Raw genomic sequence first — 13,441 nt, 5'->3', positions numbered from 1 at the left:
GTATCTTCTACACCTGAGATTCTTTCTTCCATCTCTTGTAGTCTGTTGGTTATGCTTACCTCTGTAGTTCCTGTTTTCTTCCCTAGATTCTTCCTTTCCATTATTTCTTCCATTTGTGTTTTCTTTAATTTTTCCAATTCTATCTTCAGGTCTTGAGTTGTTTTGTTTACTTCCTTCACCTGTCTGATTGTACTTTCCTGTGTTTCTTTTAGTTCCTTCAACTCTGTTTCTATCATTTCATTCACTGTTTTAAGCATTTCCTTTCTAAAGGCCATAAACTGTTTGGCTGCAACTTCCTCTATTTCTTTATGGATGGTAATATTCTGTTTGAGTTTATCTTCCTCTATGTCTTTACAAATCTTATTTGTTTCCTCTGTTATCATCTTCATGAGCATACTTGTTAGGTCATCTTCTTGGATTTCAGTTATGGTGGGGTGTCCAGGGCTACTTGCCCCTGGGTAACTGGGTTCTGGAGATGCCATATTTCTCTGTCTTTTGTTGCTTGAGCTTTTACGCTGGCCTCTACCCATTGTGTTATCTTAGGTGTTTGGGATTATTTTCTGGTGGTTCCTAGGGATCCTGTGGTGGAGAGAATCCCCTTTGCAGAAAGCTGGTTTTTCCTGAAGGATGTCTTCTCAGCTTTTTGGGTATAGTCCCTGGATGGCTGGTGTTTTTTCAGGAGTTGCTCACCTCAGGGATATAGACCTGAGTGGTAACTGTGGTCTTTGTTAGTCGAGAGGGTTCTCCTCTCACCCAGGGAAGTCCTGAGGGCAGCTGCCCTGTTTCTGGGTTTCTTGTTGTAAATTTAATGATCAGCTGCTGTGACCCAGTTGGGCATCAGGCACGCCTCAACTGTTTGTGCCTGTGTCTGGAGCACAGCTGAGTGCTGGCGCCTTAGCCCCACTAGACTGCTAGACTTTTTCTAGGGAAGGATTGGGTGATTTAGGTCAGTAGTTTCCTTCCTTCCCCGTGGATTCTCTAGAGACACGTACTCCCAGTGTCTTTTTTTGCCCTGGTGCACACTGCTCAGTGTCCACCAGCTGGCTGGCCGCAGAAGCTGCCTGTGCCTGGAGCACAGCTGTGTGATGGCGGCTCAGTCTCTGCCAGCTGTCTGGTGTGCAGAAACTGCCTGTGTCTGCCTTTGTGGCTTTTGGGAGCCTGAGTGCCTCCCTAAGCTGGGTAATTTTCCGGGGACCTTTTCAGGTTGGGGGTGAGCTGAGTGCTCTGAGATCAGACCCGCTGTTTCTATTTCCGGTGGCGAATCAGGCCTGCGCAGGCAGGCAGGGCTCTTATGCTGGAACCTGGGTCCCCGGCTCTGGCTCCGGGCTGGCTCCTGGGGTGCCCGTGGAACCCGCCCGAGTCTTTTCCAGGGGATGTCTGGGTGACCTAAGACCGGTCCCAATCGTTTCCTGTACCCTGGGGTTATCTCTCAACTGAAAATTCCAGTCTCTGATAGTGTGGTGCACATGGTTCAGTCTGGGACCATGACCAGAGACACTGGCTTGTGGCTCTGGGCTGGGGCTGGGGCTGGGGCTGGCAGCCGGCAGCCAAGTGTCTGGCGGAAACGGGATCTCTTCCGCGGTTTAGCCGGGTGAGTTAAAAGCTGATTGAATCCCCCACCGTGGGGTATCCTCTCACCTGGGAAACACAATGACTGTGTTTTATGGCTGAGAGTTCTGATTGCTGGTCACTGTGCTGATCCTGCTGTGCTGCTGCTCAGAATGAGAGTCCTCCCGGCGCCGCCATCTTGCCGCCCCGAAACAGAAGTTTTTAGTGGACCCTACGGCTGATGTATCTGAGGATCAAAACTGGTCTTTGCAAAAGGACTCCACTCAGTTTATTGGTATTGGAATAGAGCGTTGACTGGATTAAATGTGTAGGGTCAGAAGGCCAAGTAGGAAAGTTAAAACTGAATGTGGCTGATATAGCCATAAACCTATGGAAAAGGGATTTATTAGAATAATGGAGAATGCAATATTTCTTCAATTTCAGAAACAGCTCATAAAATGATGCTTAAAATTGGCTATATTAAAAAAAAAGGCATTGGAAAAAATTTCAAGGAAGATCACAGGCTATTCAGGTTGTCCATAAGCAGAATAAAACAGGAACTGTCTTTCCAAATGTAGCCTTGCCTTAAAATGGCTAAACAATAAGCCAGTTCGGATCAAGCACTGGCTCTTAATGAAAGAGAAATTATAGGCCCTTGAGCAACTGGTACCAGAACAACTGGGTGCAAAACATATGGAGGAATCTACTAGTTCTTGGATTTCTCCTGTATTTTTAATAAAAAAAAATACGGAAAATGGAGAATATTAACAGATTTAAGAATGGTAAATAAGGTAACTCAGTCTATAGGTTCTTTGCAGCTTGGAATTCCATTACCTTCCATACTAACCACCAATTGGCCTATTGTAGTTATTAATTTAAAATATTTTTTCTTTACTGTTCTACTGCATAAACAAGAGACATCAATGGAATGATTTTCCTTGGGGAATGTTAAATAGTCCAAAGTTATGTCAATAGTTTGTCTAAAAACTGCTAGAAATAATTTGTAAACTATTTCCTCAGTCCATTATTTACTATTACAGGGATGATATTTTATTGGATGATTCCAATACAGATGCTTCAGAAAAATGTTTAATGAAAGAAGAAAATTTTTACCTGACTGGGGAGAGAATACAGATTGCACCTGGAAAAATACAGAAAGGAAATTCAGAAAATTATTAAGGATTTAAATTGAGTCAACAAAAAATTTAATCCCCAAAAACTCAGATTAGAAGGTAAATTAAAAACTCAATGATTTTCAAAATCTACTATTGGATTAACTACTCAAGAGGTAAATAATTTGTTTCAAACCCTGAAAGGTGATAAAAATTTGAACAGTCCATAAAAATTAACATCTGAAGCAGAGAAGGGATTTGCCCAGGTAGATTAGAGACTGCATCTGTCTGTAAACAGATTAGACACTAAACTTGACTGTGTTTTAGTTATTTTACCCTACACTCATTTTCCTACTGGAATAATTTTTCAAAGAGTATATACTATAATTTAGAATAGAATTTTAACCACATAAACAGACTGAAAGATAAAAACCTATATAAAAATATTTCTGAATAATTTTATTATTATTATCATCTTTACTATTTAAGGCCTTTTTTCCTTTTTAAAATTATTTATTTTTAATATAATTTTTAAATTAATATAATTTATTCACTTTGTATCCCAGCTGTAGCCCCACCCTCACCTCCTCCCAATCTTGCCCTCTCTCCCTCATCTCCTCCCTTCCTCATGTCCTCCCATACCCCTTCTCCAGTCCACTGATAGGGGAGGTCTTCCTCTCCTTCCATCTGACCTAGCCTATCAGGTCTCATCAGGACTGTCTTTCATAGTCTTCCTCTGTGGCCTGGTAAGGCTGCTCCCCACCCCTCTCAAGGGGAGGTGATCAAAGAGCCAGCCACTGAGTTCATGTCAGAGACAGCTCTTACTAGGGAGCCCATTTGGAGACTGATCTGCAACGGGCTACTCTGTGCAGGGGTTCTAAGTTCTATCCATGCGTGGTCCTTAGTTAGAGCATCAGTCTCAGAAAAGACCCTTGTGCCCTGATTTTTTGGTTCTGTTGCTCTACTTGTTGAGCTCCTATTCCCTCCAGGTCTTTCTATCTCTCCCTTCTTTTATAAGATTCCCTGCACTCTGCCCAAAGTTTGGCTGAGTCTCAGCATCTGCTTTGATACCCCGCTGGGTAGAGTCTTTCAGAGGCCCTCTGTGGTAGGCTCCTGTCCTGTTCCCTGTTTTCTCCCTCTTCAATGTCTAACCTGTTTGCCTTTCTGAATGAAGATTGAGCATCTTACCCAGGGTCCTCTTTCTTGCTTAGCTTTTTTAAGTGTACAGATTTTAGTATGATTATCCTATTTTATTTGTCTAATATCCACTTATAAGTGAGTATATACCATATGTGTCTTTCTGCTTCTGGGACACCTCACTCAGGATGCTCTTTTCTAGTTTTCACCATTTGCCTACAAATAAACCAGACACACAAAACCTGTTACAAGAAAAAGTGGGAAAGAGCTTTGATCTGCACAGGAGACAACTTCCTGAACAGTTCACCAACAGCACAGGCTCTAAGATCAACAATCTCATGAAACTGAAAAAATTTGTCATCCGAATAAAACGACAGCCTATAGATTGGGAAAGGATTTTCACCAACCCTATACCTGACAGAGGGCTAATATCCAGAATATATAAAGAACTCAAGAATTTAAACAGCAACAAATCAAGTAATACAATTAAAAAATGGAATACAGAGCTAAACAGAATAATTCCTCAATAGAGGAATACTGAATGGCAGAGAAACACTTAAGGAAATGCTCAACATCTTTAGTCCCCAGGGAAATGATTTCACCTTACACCCATCAGAAGATTAAGATCAAAAACTCAAATGACAACACATGCTAGAGAGGCTGTGGAGAAAGGGGAACTCTCCTCCATTGCTGGTGGGAATGTAAACTTGTACAACCACTCTGGAACTCAATCTGGCTCTTTCTCAGACAATTAGGAATAGTGCTTCCTCAAGATCCAGCTATACCACTCCTAGGCATATATCCAAAAGATACTCAAGTATACAACAAGGACATTTGCTCAACCATGTTTATAGCAGATTTATTTGTAATTCCAGAATCTGGAAACAACCCAGTTGTACCTCAGTTGAGGAATGGATACAAAAATTGTGGTCCATTTCCACAATGGAATACTATTCAGCAATTAAAAACAAGGAAATTTGAATTATAATAAAATTATAATAAAATAAAAGGCTGAATAAGACTTCATCAGTTGACAGGAATTGATTCAGCAGAGATTGTAGTCACAAATACAAAGGCTCAAATTTCACAACTATGGATGATTGATGATAACTGGCAGAGAGCTTCCAGTAATTAATTGAGAGAAATTCACAAAAATAATCTTAAAAGCAAAAGACTTCAATTTATAGAAGGGGCAGAATAAATTCTCCCATGGATAGTACAACTATTGGAGCTTTCACATTTTACTCTGATGCAAATAAATTAGTAGTGGCAGGTTATAAACCAGAAAACATAATTAAAATAGTTCAAAGGTCCTATTCTGTTCAAAAATCAAAACTGTATGCAATCCTTATGGTATAATTAGATTTTCACGAAGCTCTCAATATAATTGCTGATTCTCAACATGGAGAAATTGCAGTTTATATATTTGCATTTATATCTACATTTACATTTTCTATATATTTACGTATAGAAACTGGTGAAATTGTTCCAGATAAGTCAGAATTAACTCATTATTTATGCAATTGCAACAGGCAAGTAGACACAGAAATTGCTCATTTTATATAGCTTGTATTTCCTCTCACACTGGATTGCCAAAACCACTGAAAATTATTAATAGGAAATGTATTAGAGGCATCAAAATTTCATGAACCATATCCATTAATAGTAAATGCTTAAAGAAAAGCCTCTAAGTGACATGGCAATGAGCTAAAGCTCGTCTCATTTTAGCTATCTCATAAAGTCTTTCCCCTTCTATCTTATCTTGTTGAGTCCAAATCTCACAAGAATGCATATGCCAGTCTTTAACATATTAAGCAGTTTGAACTTTTTTGTTAAGAGCAACTCCAACTGTGGTAGCAGAAGAAGTTAATGCCGTGATTCCCAGGACCACAGCAATTACCAATCCCACCATCCACTGAGTTCATACTCTCAGCAAGCTTCTGTGCTAACATTACCACAGGCAAGTCTTGCTGTGGCCTTGAGAAGTTTACAGGTGTTCAGACTGGTGCTCTTGTTCTGAGAATACAGAAGCTTTCAAAAGCAAGTCCTAAAGACATGCTAAAGACACTGTGAATAGCAATGCCAAGATAGCATTTCTAAGGTTGCGAACATGGGGGTACTGCTGTCCATTATTACCCATTTATACTTCAGCATCTAGAACTATGTTTATTTCAGTCTCTGATTTATTGATTGGATTGTATGGATTTTGGATTTAGTTTTTAGGTTTTTTTAAAAATTTTTTTAATTTATTTTTTAGCTCTTTATGTGTTCTTCATATTAATTCCTTGCCAGAGGTTATCCCATTATGTACGCCAGTTTTCACTTACATTGTTTCTTCCTTCAAAAAAGCTTTTTAATTGCATCCAATGCCATTTGTCAAGTTTGGCTTTATTTCTAGAGCTTCTGAGCTCCCTTCTAGACTTTCTGTCCTACAGTCATCGCTTGAGGTGTCTGGGCTTTAATTTCTCTATCAATTTCAGAGTTTCAGCTTCTACATTAAGAACTTTGACTCATTTTTCATTGATTTTTGAGTGTGAGGTGAAGATCCAGTTCCGTTCTTGGACCTGACCTTCATGTCCCCATCATCATCTTTTGAAGAAGCTTTCATTGTGCCATTATTCAGGTTTTTGACAAAATTGTCAAGAACCAGGTGGTCAGAAGGTGTGACTCCATTCCCATGCCATCTACTCTTTTCTCTTTGGTCAATATTTCTATTTGTTGCCAGTACCACAATGTTTTGGTTACTATATTGTTACTAGGAATCTAGAGTGCTGATATTTCTCATTTCTGCTTTTTTACTCAGGAGTGGATTACTTTGTCTATTTGGCTATTACTTTTGGATATCTTGTGTTTCCATATAAATTTTAGGATTGTATTTTGTCTTTTTGTGAGAAATGATATTGGTTTTGATGTGACTATTATTGAATCTGTAGACTGTGTTTTATAATGTAGAAACTTTCATATATTAATTATACTCATCTGTGAGTATGGAAAATATTTCTGACCTCTAATATTTTCTTCAATATAACATTTTCTACCTAATTTTTTAAATTTTGGAGTTCTTTCGATTTTGGTAGGATCATTCTAAGACATTAAGCTCAATATTTTTGGACTGATGAGAATCAGATTTATCCTTTATTATGTTATTCATGTATATACCAGTATACATAATGACACAGTACAAAGAAAATGTACTGTTTTTTACCTTGATTTTGATTTGATAATTTTGTGAAAGTGTTTATAAGTTTTTAAAGTTTCCTTGTGGAATGTCTAAAGTCTCTTATATAGAAGATCATGTCACCATTATATAACATCAAATAGTGATGTTTTGATTTCTTCCTTTTTTATTTTTATCTCTTTTATCACTTTTCTTTGTCTTATTGAATGGTCAACATTGCATTTTATTTATTGGGTAAATTATTTATTGAGTAAACATTAACATTACTTATTAAGAGTGAAGAATGTAAACATTTTTTCTTTGATGACATTATAATAATAATGTTTTTTTCCATGTAGGATAATGTTGTTCTTAAATTTGAACAGAGCTTTCATTGTGTGTCTTTGTGCATTCTGCTATTACTTTCTTTTTGCAGATATCACAAAGAATGGCTGACTTCGTCAAAGTGCTTTTCTGAGTCGGACATGATCATGATATCTCTGTCACTGCATCCGTTTTTCTGTATTGCGTTCTTTAGTTGCGTATGTTGACCCACCCATGTATTCCAGGAATGAATTCAACTTGATCATAGTAAATGATCTTTCTAATCCGTTTTTTAAAATTTTTTTATTAATTACACTTTATTTACTTTGTATTCCCCCTCTTGTTCGCTCACTCCTCCCCTCCCAAACACCCTTTCTCTCCCTTCTCCACGCATATCCTTCCCCAAGTCCACTGATAGGGGAGGGTTTCTTTTCCTTCCTTCTGATCCTAGTCTATCGGGTCTCATCAGGAGTGGCTGCACTGTCTTCCTCTGTGGCCTGGTCAAGGCTGCTCTCCCCTTAGTGGGAGGTGATCAAAGAACAGGGCAATCAGTTCATGTCAGAGACAGTCCCTGTTCCCAGTACTATGGAACCCACTTGGACACTGAACTGTCATTGGCTACATCTGTACAGGGGTTCTAGGTTATCTCCATACTTGGTTGGAGTATGAGTCTCTGGGAAGACCTCTGTGTTCAAATTTTCTGGTTCTGTTGCTCTCCTTTTGGGGTTCCTGTCCTCTCCAGATCTTATTATTTCCCACTTCTTTCATAAGATTCCCTGCACTCTGCCCAAAGGTTGCCCATAAGTCTCAACATCTGCTTTGATAGTCTGCAGCGCAGAGCCTTTCAGAGGCCCTCTGTGGCAGGCTCCTAACTTGTTCCCTGTTTTCTCCTTCTTCTGATGTTCATCCTTTTTGCCTTTCTGGATAGGAATTGAGCATTTTAGCCAGAGTCCTCCCTCTTGATTAGTTTCTTTAGGTGTACAGATTTTAGTAGGTTTATCCTATATTATATGTCTATATGAGTGAGTATGTACCGTGTGTGTCTTTCTGCTTCTGGGATAGCTCACTCAGGATCATCTTTTCCAGTTCCCACCATTTACCTGCAAATTTCATGATTTCCTTGTTTGTTTGTTTGTTTGTTTGTTTTATTGCTGAGTAGTATTCCATTGTATAAATGTACCATACTTTCAGTATCTATTTCTCAGTTGAGGGGCATATTGGTTGTTTCCAGCTTCTGGCAATGACCAGATAAATAAAGCTGCTACAAACATGGTTGAGCAAATATCCTTATTGTGTACTTGAGCCTCTTTTGGATATATGCCTAGAAGTGGTATAGCTGGATCTTGAGGAAGCGCTATTCCTAATTGTCTGAGAAAGCACCAGATTGATTTCCAGAGTGGTTGTACAAGTTTACATTCCCACCAGCAGTGGAGGAGGGTTCCCCTTTCTCCACAACCTCTCCAGCATGTGCTGCCACTTGAGTTTTTGATCTTAGCCATTTTGATGGGTGTAAGGTGAAATCTCAGGGTCGTTTTGATTTGCATTTCCCTGATGACTAATGATGTTGAGCATTTCTTTAATCATTTCTCTGCCATTCGATATTCCTCTATCGAGAATTCTCTGTTTAGTCCTGTTTCCCATTTTTTAATTGGATTACTTAATTTGTTGCTTTTTAACTTCTTTAGTTCTTTATATATACTGGATATTAGCCCTTTGTCAGATATAGGGTTGGTGAAGATCCTTTCCCAATCTGTAGGTAGTCGTTTTGTTCTGACAATGGTGTCCTTTCCTTACAGAAGCTTTTCAGTTTCATGAGGTCCCATTCATTGATGGTTGCTCTTAGAGCCTATGCTGTTAGTGTTCTGTTCAGGAAGTTGTCACCTGTGCCAATGAGTTTCAGGCTCTTCTCCACTTTTTCTTCTAACAGGTTTAGTGTGTCTGGTTTTATATTGAGGTCTTTGATCCACTTGGACTTCTGTTTTGTGCAGGGTGATAAGTATGGATCTATTTGCATTTTTCTACATGTAGACATCCACTTAGACCAGCACCATTTGTTGAAGATGTTATCATTTTTCCATTGAATGGTTTTGGCATCTTTGTAAAAAATCAGGTGTCTATAAGTGTGTGGGTTTATTTCTGGGTCTTCTATTCAGTTCCATTTATCCACCATTCTGTTTCTATGCCAGCTCATGGCTTGGCAGGATTAATATAGTAAAAATGGCCATCTTACCAAAAGCAATCTACAGATTCAATGCAATTCCCATCAAATTACCAACACAATTCTTTACAGACCTTGAAAGAAAAATCCTCAACTTCATATGGAATAACAAGTAACCCAGAATTGTTAAAACTATCCCCTACAATAAAAGATCTTCTGGAGGTATCTCCATCCCTGATCTCATGCTGTACTGTAGAGCAACAGTAATAAAAACTGCATGGTACTGGTCTAATGTGTTATTAAATTTGCTTGGAGCATTATTAAATTGAGCATTGTCTGCATGTTCATCTGGAATATTTGTCTATACCTTCCTTTGGTTTTCCTTCCTAATTTCTAGAAGCCTAAAACCTACATTCTCAGGGTTCTCAAGTGATGATCTTACTTTTCAGCACCAATTTCTTGTGTTAATTCCTCTTCTTGTCACTTGAAAAAAAATGTGCAACAGAAACAACACGATGGAATAGGGATTTATTCCAGCTCGTGGTTCAGGAGCTACCATCCAAAGTGGAAAGAGGAAGGCATAGTACCTGAAACAGCTGAACCATGAATGAGTTAGCTGGCCACATAACTTGTTTGCATCTTGAAGATTTAAGGTATGATTAAGAGCAAGGGGTGGATAATACCAGCATCCTATGTCTTCTTGAGAGACTTCAGGGCTGAGGCTCATATGTTTCTCAGAAAAGAGCCTCCATCTAGGAGTTTAGGAGTTTAGTCTAGGAGTTTAGATACAAGAGGTTGTGTGGAATACCCAGGAAACATGCACAGGAACATAAACACAGAAATATATGTGCTGATCCATATAGATTTTCATACACAGAACCTCTTACATGAACACACACACACACACAGAAACAGAGATGCATACACAGTCACATATGAACAATCATGTTCCTCAAAGCACAATGTCATGGAAGTTTTGGTTTCTTTAAAAACTCAGTTATGTTATGTAAACATGTTGCTGTTTTAATCCCAAGTGTGCACAGCCTTAGTCAGTGCACAGCTGATAATTGCTTCATGAGGAGTGTGGTCTTTGCCAGCTGGTAAAAACCTTGTTTGACTTGGAGAGGGGCATGGTCTTAGCCAGCTGCAGATATTGGCATTCTGAGGACTCTGAGAGGGTATAAATATAAGAACCTAGAGACTGGCTTGAAGGAGACAGACAGAGGAATAAGAAGACTACTTGTTCATTCAGCTGCTGTGTTTGACATTTGCTGTTGCTGGGCTACTAGATATCCTAACAACTAAGATTGGTGTTTTCCCAATGAACCTGAAGACCCTAACCAGCCAGAACTAAGTCTAAGGAGGTCTGTGTTCCCTTTCCCTTAAAACCTTCTCTTTCTCCTACTAGGGTCAGAGGGTTGGATGGAAAGTAGAGGCATTAAGGAACCCCAAACACAATAGAGTTTAAAAAACAGTGCCTACACACAATGACATAGGATCACACAGAGGTACACACAAACACGATAAAGATATAAACACACAGACGAAGACACACAAAGGCATAGTGTGCATACTCACAGAGGCAGACACTGACACACAGAGAGAGTCATCCACTTGATGACACAAACAAACAGTGTAGTGCACTCTTGCATTTGGCTACCCAAAAGACACATGCAAATGCAAATATACACATGCACACTGTCACATATCTCCAGAAAGAAAGACAATGAATTTTCTATTTAGTGTAAAAGAGAAGGAAAAAGTGAGGAGTAGGAGTTGCTGAGGGCCTTTAATCCATGGTCTTACCCCCAGCTTCACTTGGAGTAGGAAAAGAGGAAAGGCAGTTGATCTAAGAAAAGATGAATTGGAATTGGGTTCATAGTTGGTTCCCAGCTTCTGGGTGACTGAGGACAAACAGTGAGGGCAAGAGAGGACAGCAGAGCCCTTGTGAATTTAATTCAGAGGGAAAGACATGGCACAGGAGCCAGGGTGCTGGAGGAAGAGGGCACAGTGCTCAGAAGGTTGTGGCTGCAGAACACAGTTGTGTGTCCAGCATTTATGTGTGTAGAGAGTTTGGTGGTTGTGCTTGAATCTGAGAGTTCTGGGAAAGATTAGGATGTATGTAGACCCTATTTTCAGTGGAAGTGGGGCCTGGCCATGAAAGGGTGGGAACACAGGAATCATGGTTATCTTTCTGGCTTTGTATTCTAGGGCAGAATTTCCAATGTAATCAACATTCTCTTTACAGACAGGCTTCCTCAGAATGAGTGTAGGCACAGCCAAATGTCTTGTACAGAAATTATTACCTTGTCTCAAAGCTGCTACCCACACCTCTTTCTAAGCTCCAAGAAGTTTGGGGTCAGAGTATTGACTAAAGTCCTCAGTGGTTCCAACCTCTCATTTATCCTTACTTCTATGCCAGACAACAGGTCCAAAGAAAACAGTGCAATCAATTCACAGTGTGGATGGAGCCTTTGGTCAGGTGGGGGTGTCTGGCACCCAGTATAGGATAAATGTGCTTCTCAGAGGCCAGGTAGACAGAAGCACCATTGCAAACATGCTGCTGTTCCTGCTGACCATAGGCCTGACTCTGACAGCTGTCAAAGGCCTCTTTAACGAGCCGAAGTGTGCCACAATAGACAAGGTGAGATCTTTGGACCAACTAAAGATAGAAACAAGATTTTCAAGAGCATTATGTTGGAGAGTGAGAGTCTGGGTTTGTTGTTGGACTTTGGTGGTATACCTCTTGTTATGTCCCAGAATCCACCCTCCAACATGGTGTTTTCAAATTCTCTGCTGGGCAGGTGGCACACAGGCAGAAGGATGACTTAATAGAGGCATCTGCCTGTCCATTTTGCCACACAGAGACCCACTGCCTCCTTTTGTCAGCTATAGCCTCCCTATGACCTTCTTGTAACCCCACATGATTGAACAGAATGTCTGTGGTTCAGCATATCCCTAAATAGGAATGAATGTTTGTGAGAAGACTGATGACCTCAGTCCTTAGGAAGTAGTACCTGACAGTGGTAAGGTGCAGGGAGTAGACCCCAAGAGCAAGGCACCCACAGCTAGGATGTGTATGATCATCAATGACCCAGTACTCAGTGGTCATGGTGTTATCAGCCACCAGTGCTGGGAATTTCTGATCTCTGTCCACTCTGCCCACAACTTTATCTTCTAGGTGAGTTTTTTTCTTTCTATTTCTTTTAAGTGATTAGTGTAGAGCTCTGGCCATATCTAATCCAAGGAGCAGCATCTCCCGGGAGGCCCCTGCCTTATGTTGCTGAAAACAGCCTACTAATGATGTCCATGAACAAGGTCACCCTGACCCTCCAGACTGCACTGGGATGCTTTGAAAACACCTCCTGTCACAGGTCCCACTTCAGCTACATTCTGAAACCTTTTTGACTGACTCTCCCTCTCCTTCGTGTTCTACTACTCAGTGGTGACTTTCCCTGTCTAGCTTTTAGGAAACTGGTACATAGTTCGCTGGGCAGGAAACCTTCCCCTCCCAGAATCAAAGCTGAGATGTCCACTGCCACCATTTGTATTGGCCAAAAACAGAATTGGCTACTTGGAGTTCAGGATGAACATCTCGTGAGTACTTTTCCTCAGTCTCTGCTTGGCTCTTGGCTACATGTTCTCATCAATCTCACCACACACATGCTCTCGAATTCAGATGTCCATTGGATGTGAGAATGGAGTTTTCTCATCTTGTCTGGGCAATGTGTCAAGTGACTTCTTGTAACTGCAGAAGTGATGTGCCCAGGAACACTGAGCTTATCACAGGAGACATAGGTTCCCACCTATGCATTTTGTAGTTGTGCATAATGGGAATGACATGAACTTTTAAGCACAATGCTCTAGCTCTAGCTTTTAGAAAAAAATCAGTGGGTATGCAGCTTACTTCTATGTAAGGATGGAGTCCCTGGCTTCAGGATTTCAGTGGGTTCTGGGATAAATTAGGAGCCTGGGAGATCATGGGTATATTCAGGATCAAATCAT

The 13,441-nt window shown here is 40.2% G+C and overlaps 1 protein-coding gene across 1 annotated transcript in view; it reads left to right on the top strand.

The window, feature by feature from the left end:
* Positions 1–13,441, top strand: part of LOC110541067 (uncharacterized) — a 49,567-nt gene that overhangs the window by 32,993 nt on the left and 3,133 nt on the right. The window contains exons 7-8 of the mRNA XM_060390520.1: positions 11,859–12,080; positions 12,900–13,033. Coding sequence (XP_060246503.1) covers positions 11,859–12,080; positions 12,900–13,033 — 356 coding nt within the window. The remainder of the gene's footprint in view (positions 1–11,858; positions 12,081–12,899; positions 13,034–13,441) is intronic.

The sequence above is a fragment of the Meriones unguiculatus genome, chromosome 8 (assembly GCF_030254825.1).
Source record: "Meriones unguiculatus strain TT.TT164.6M chromosome 8, Bangor_MerUng_6.1, whole genome shotgun sequence".
Lineage (NCBI taxonomy): Eukaryota > Metazoa > Chordata > Mammalia > Rodentia > Muridae > Meriones > Meriones unguiculatus.
This window is presented reverse-complemented; position numbering and strand designations above follow the sequence as displayed.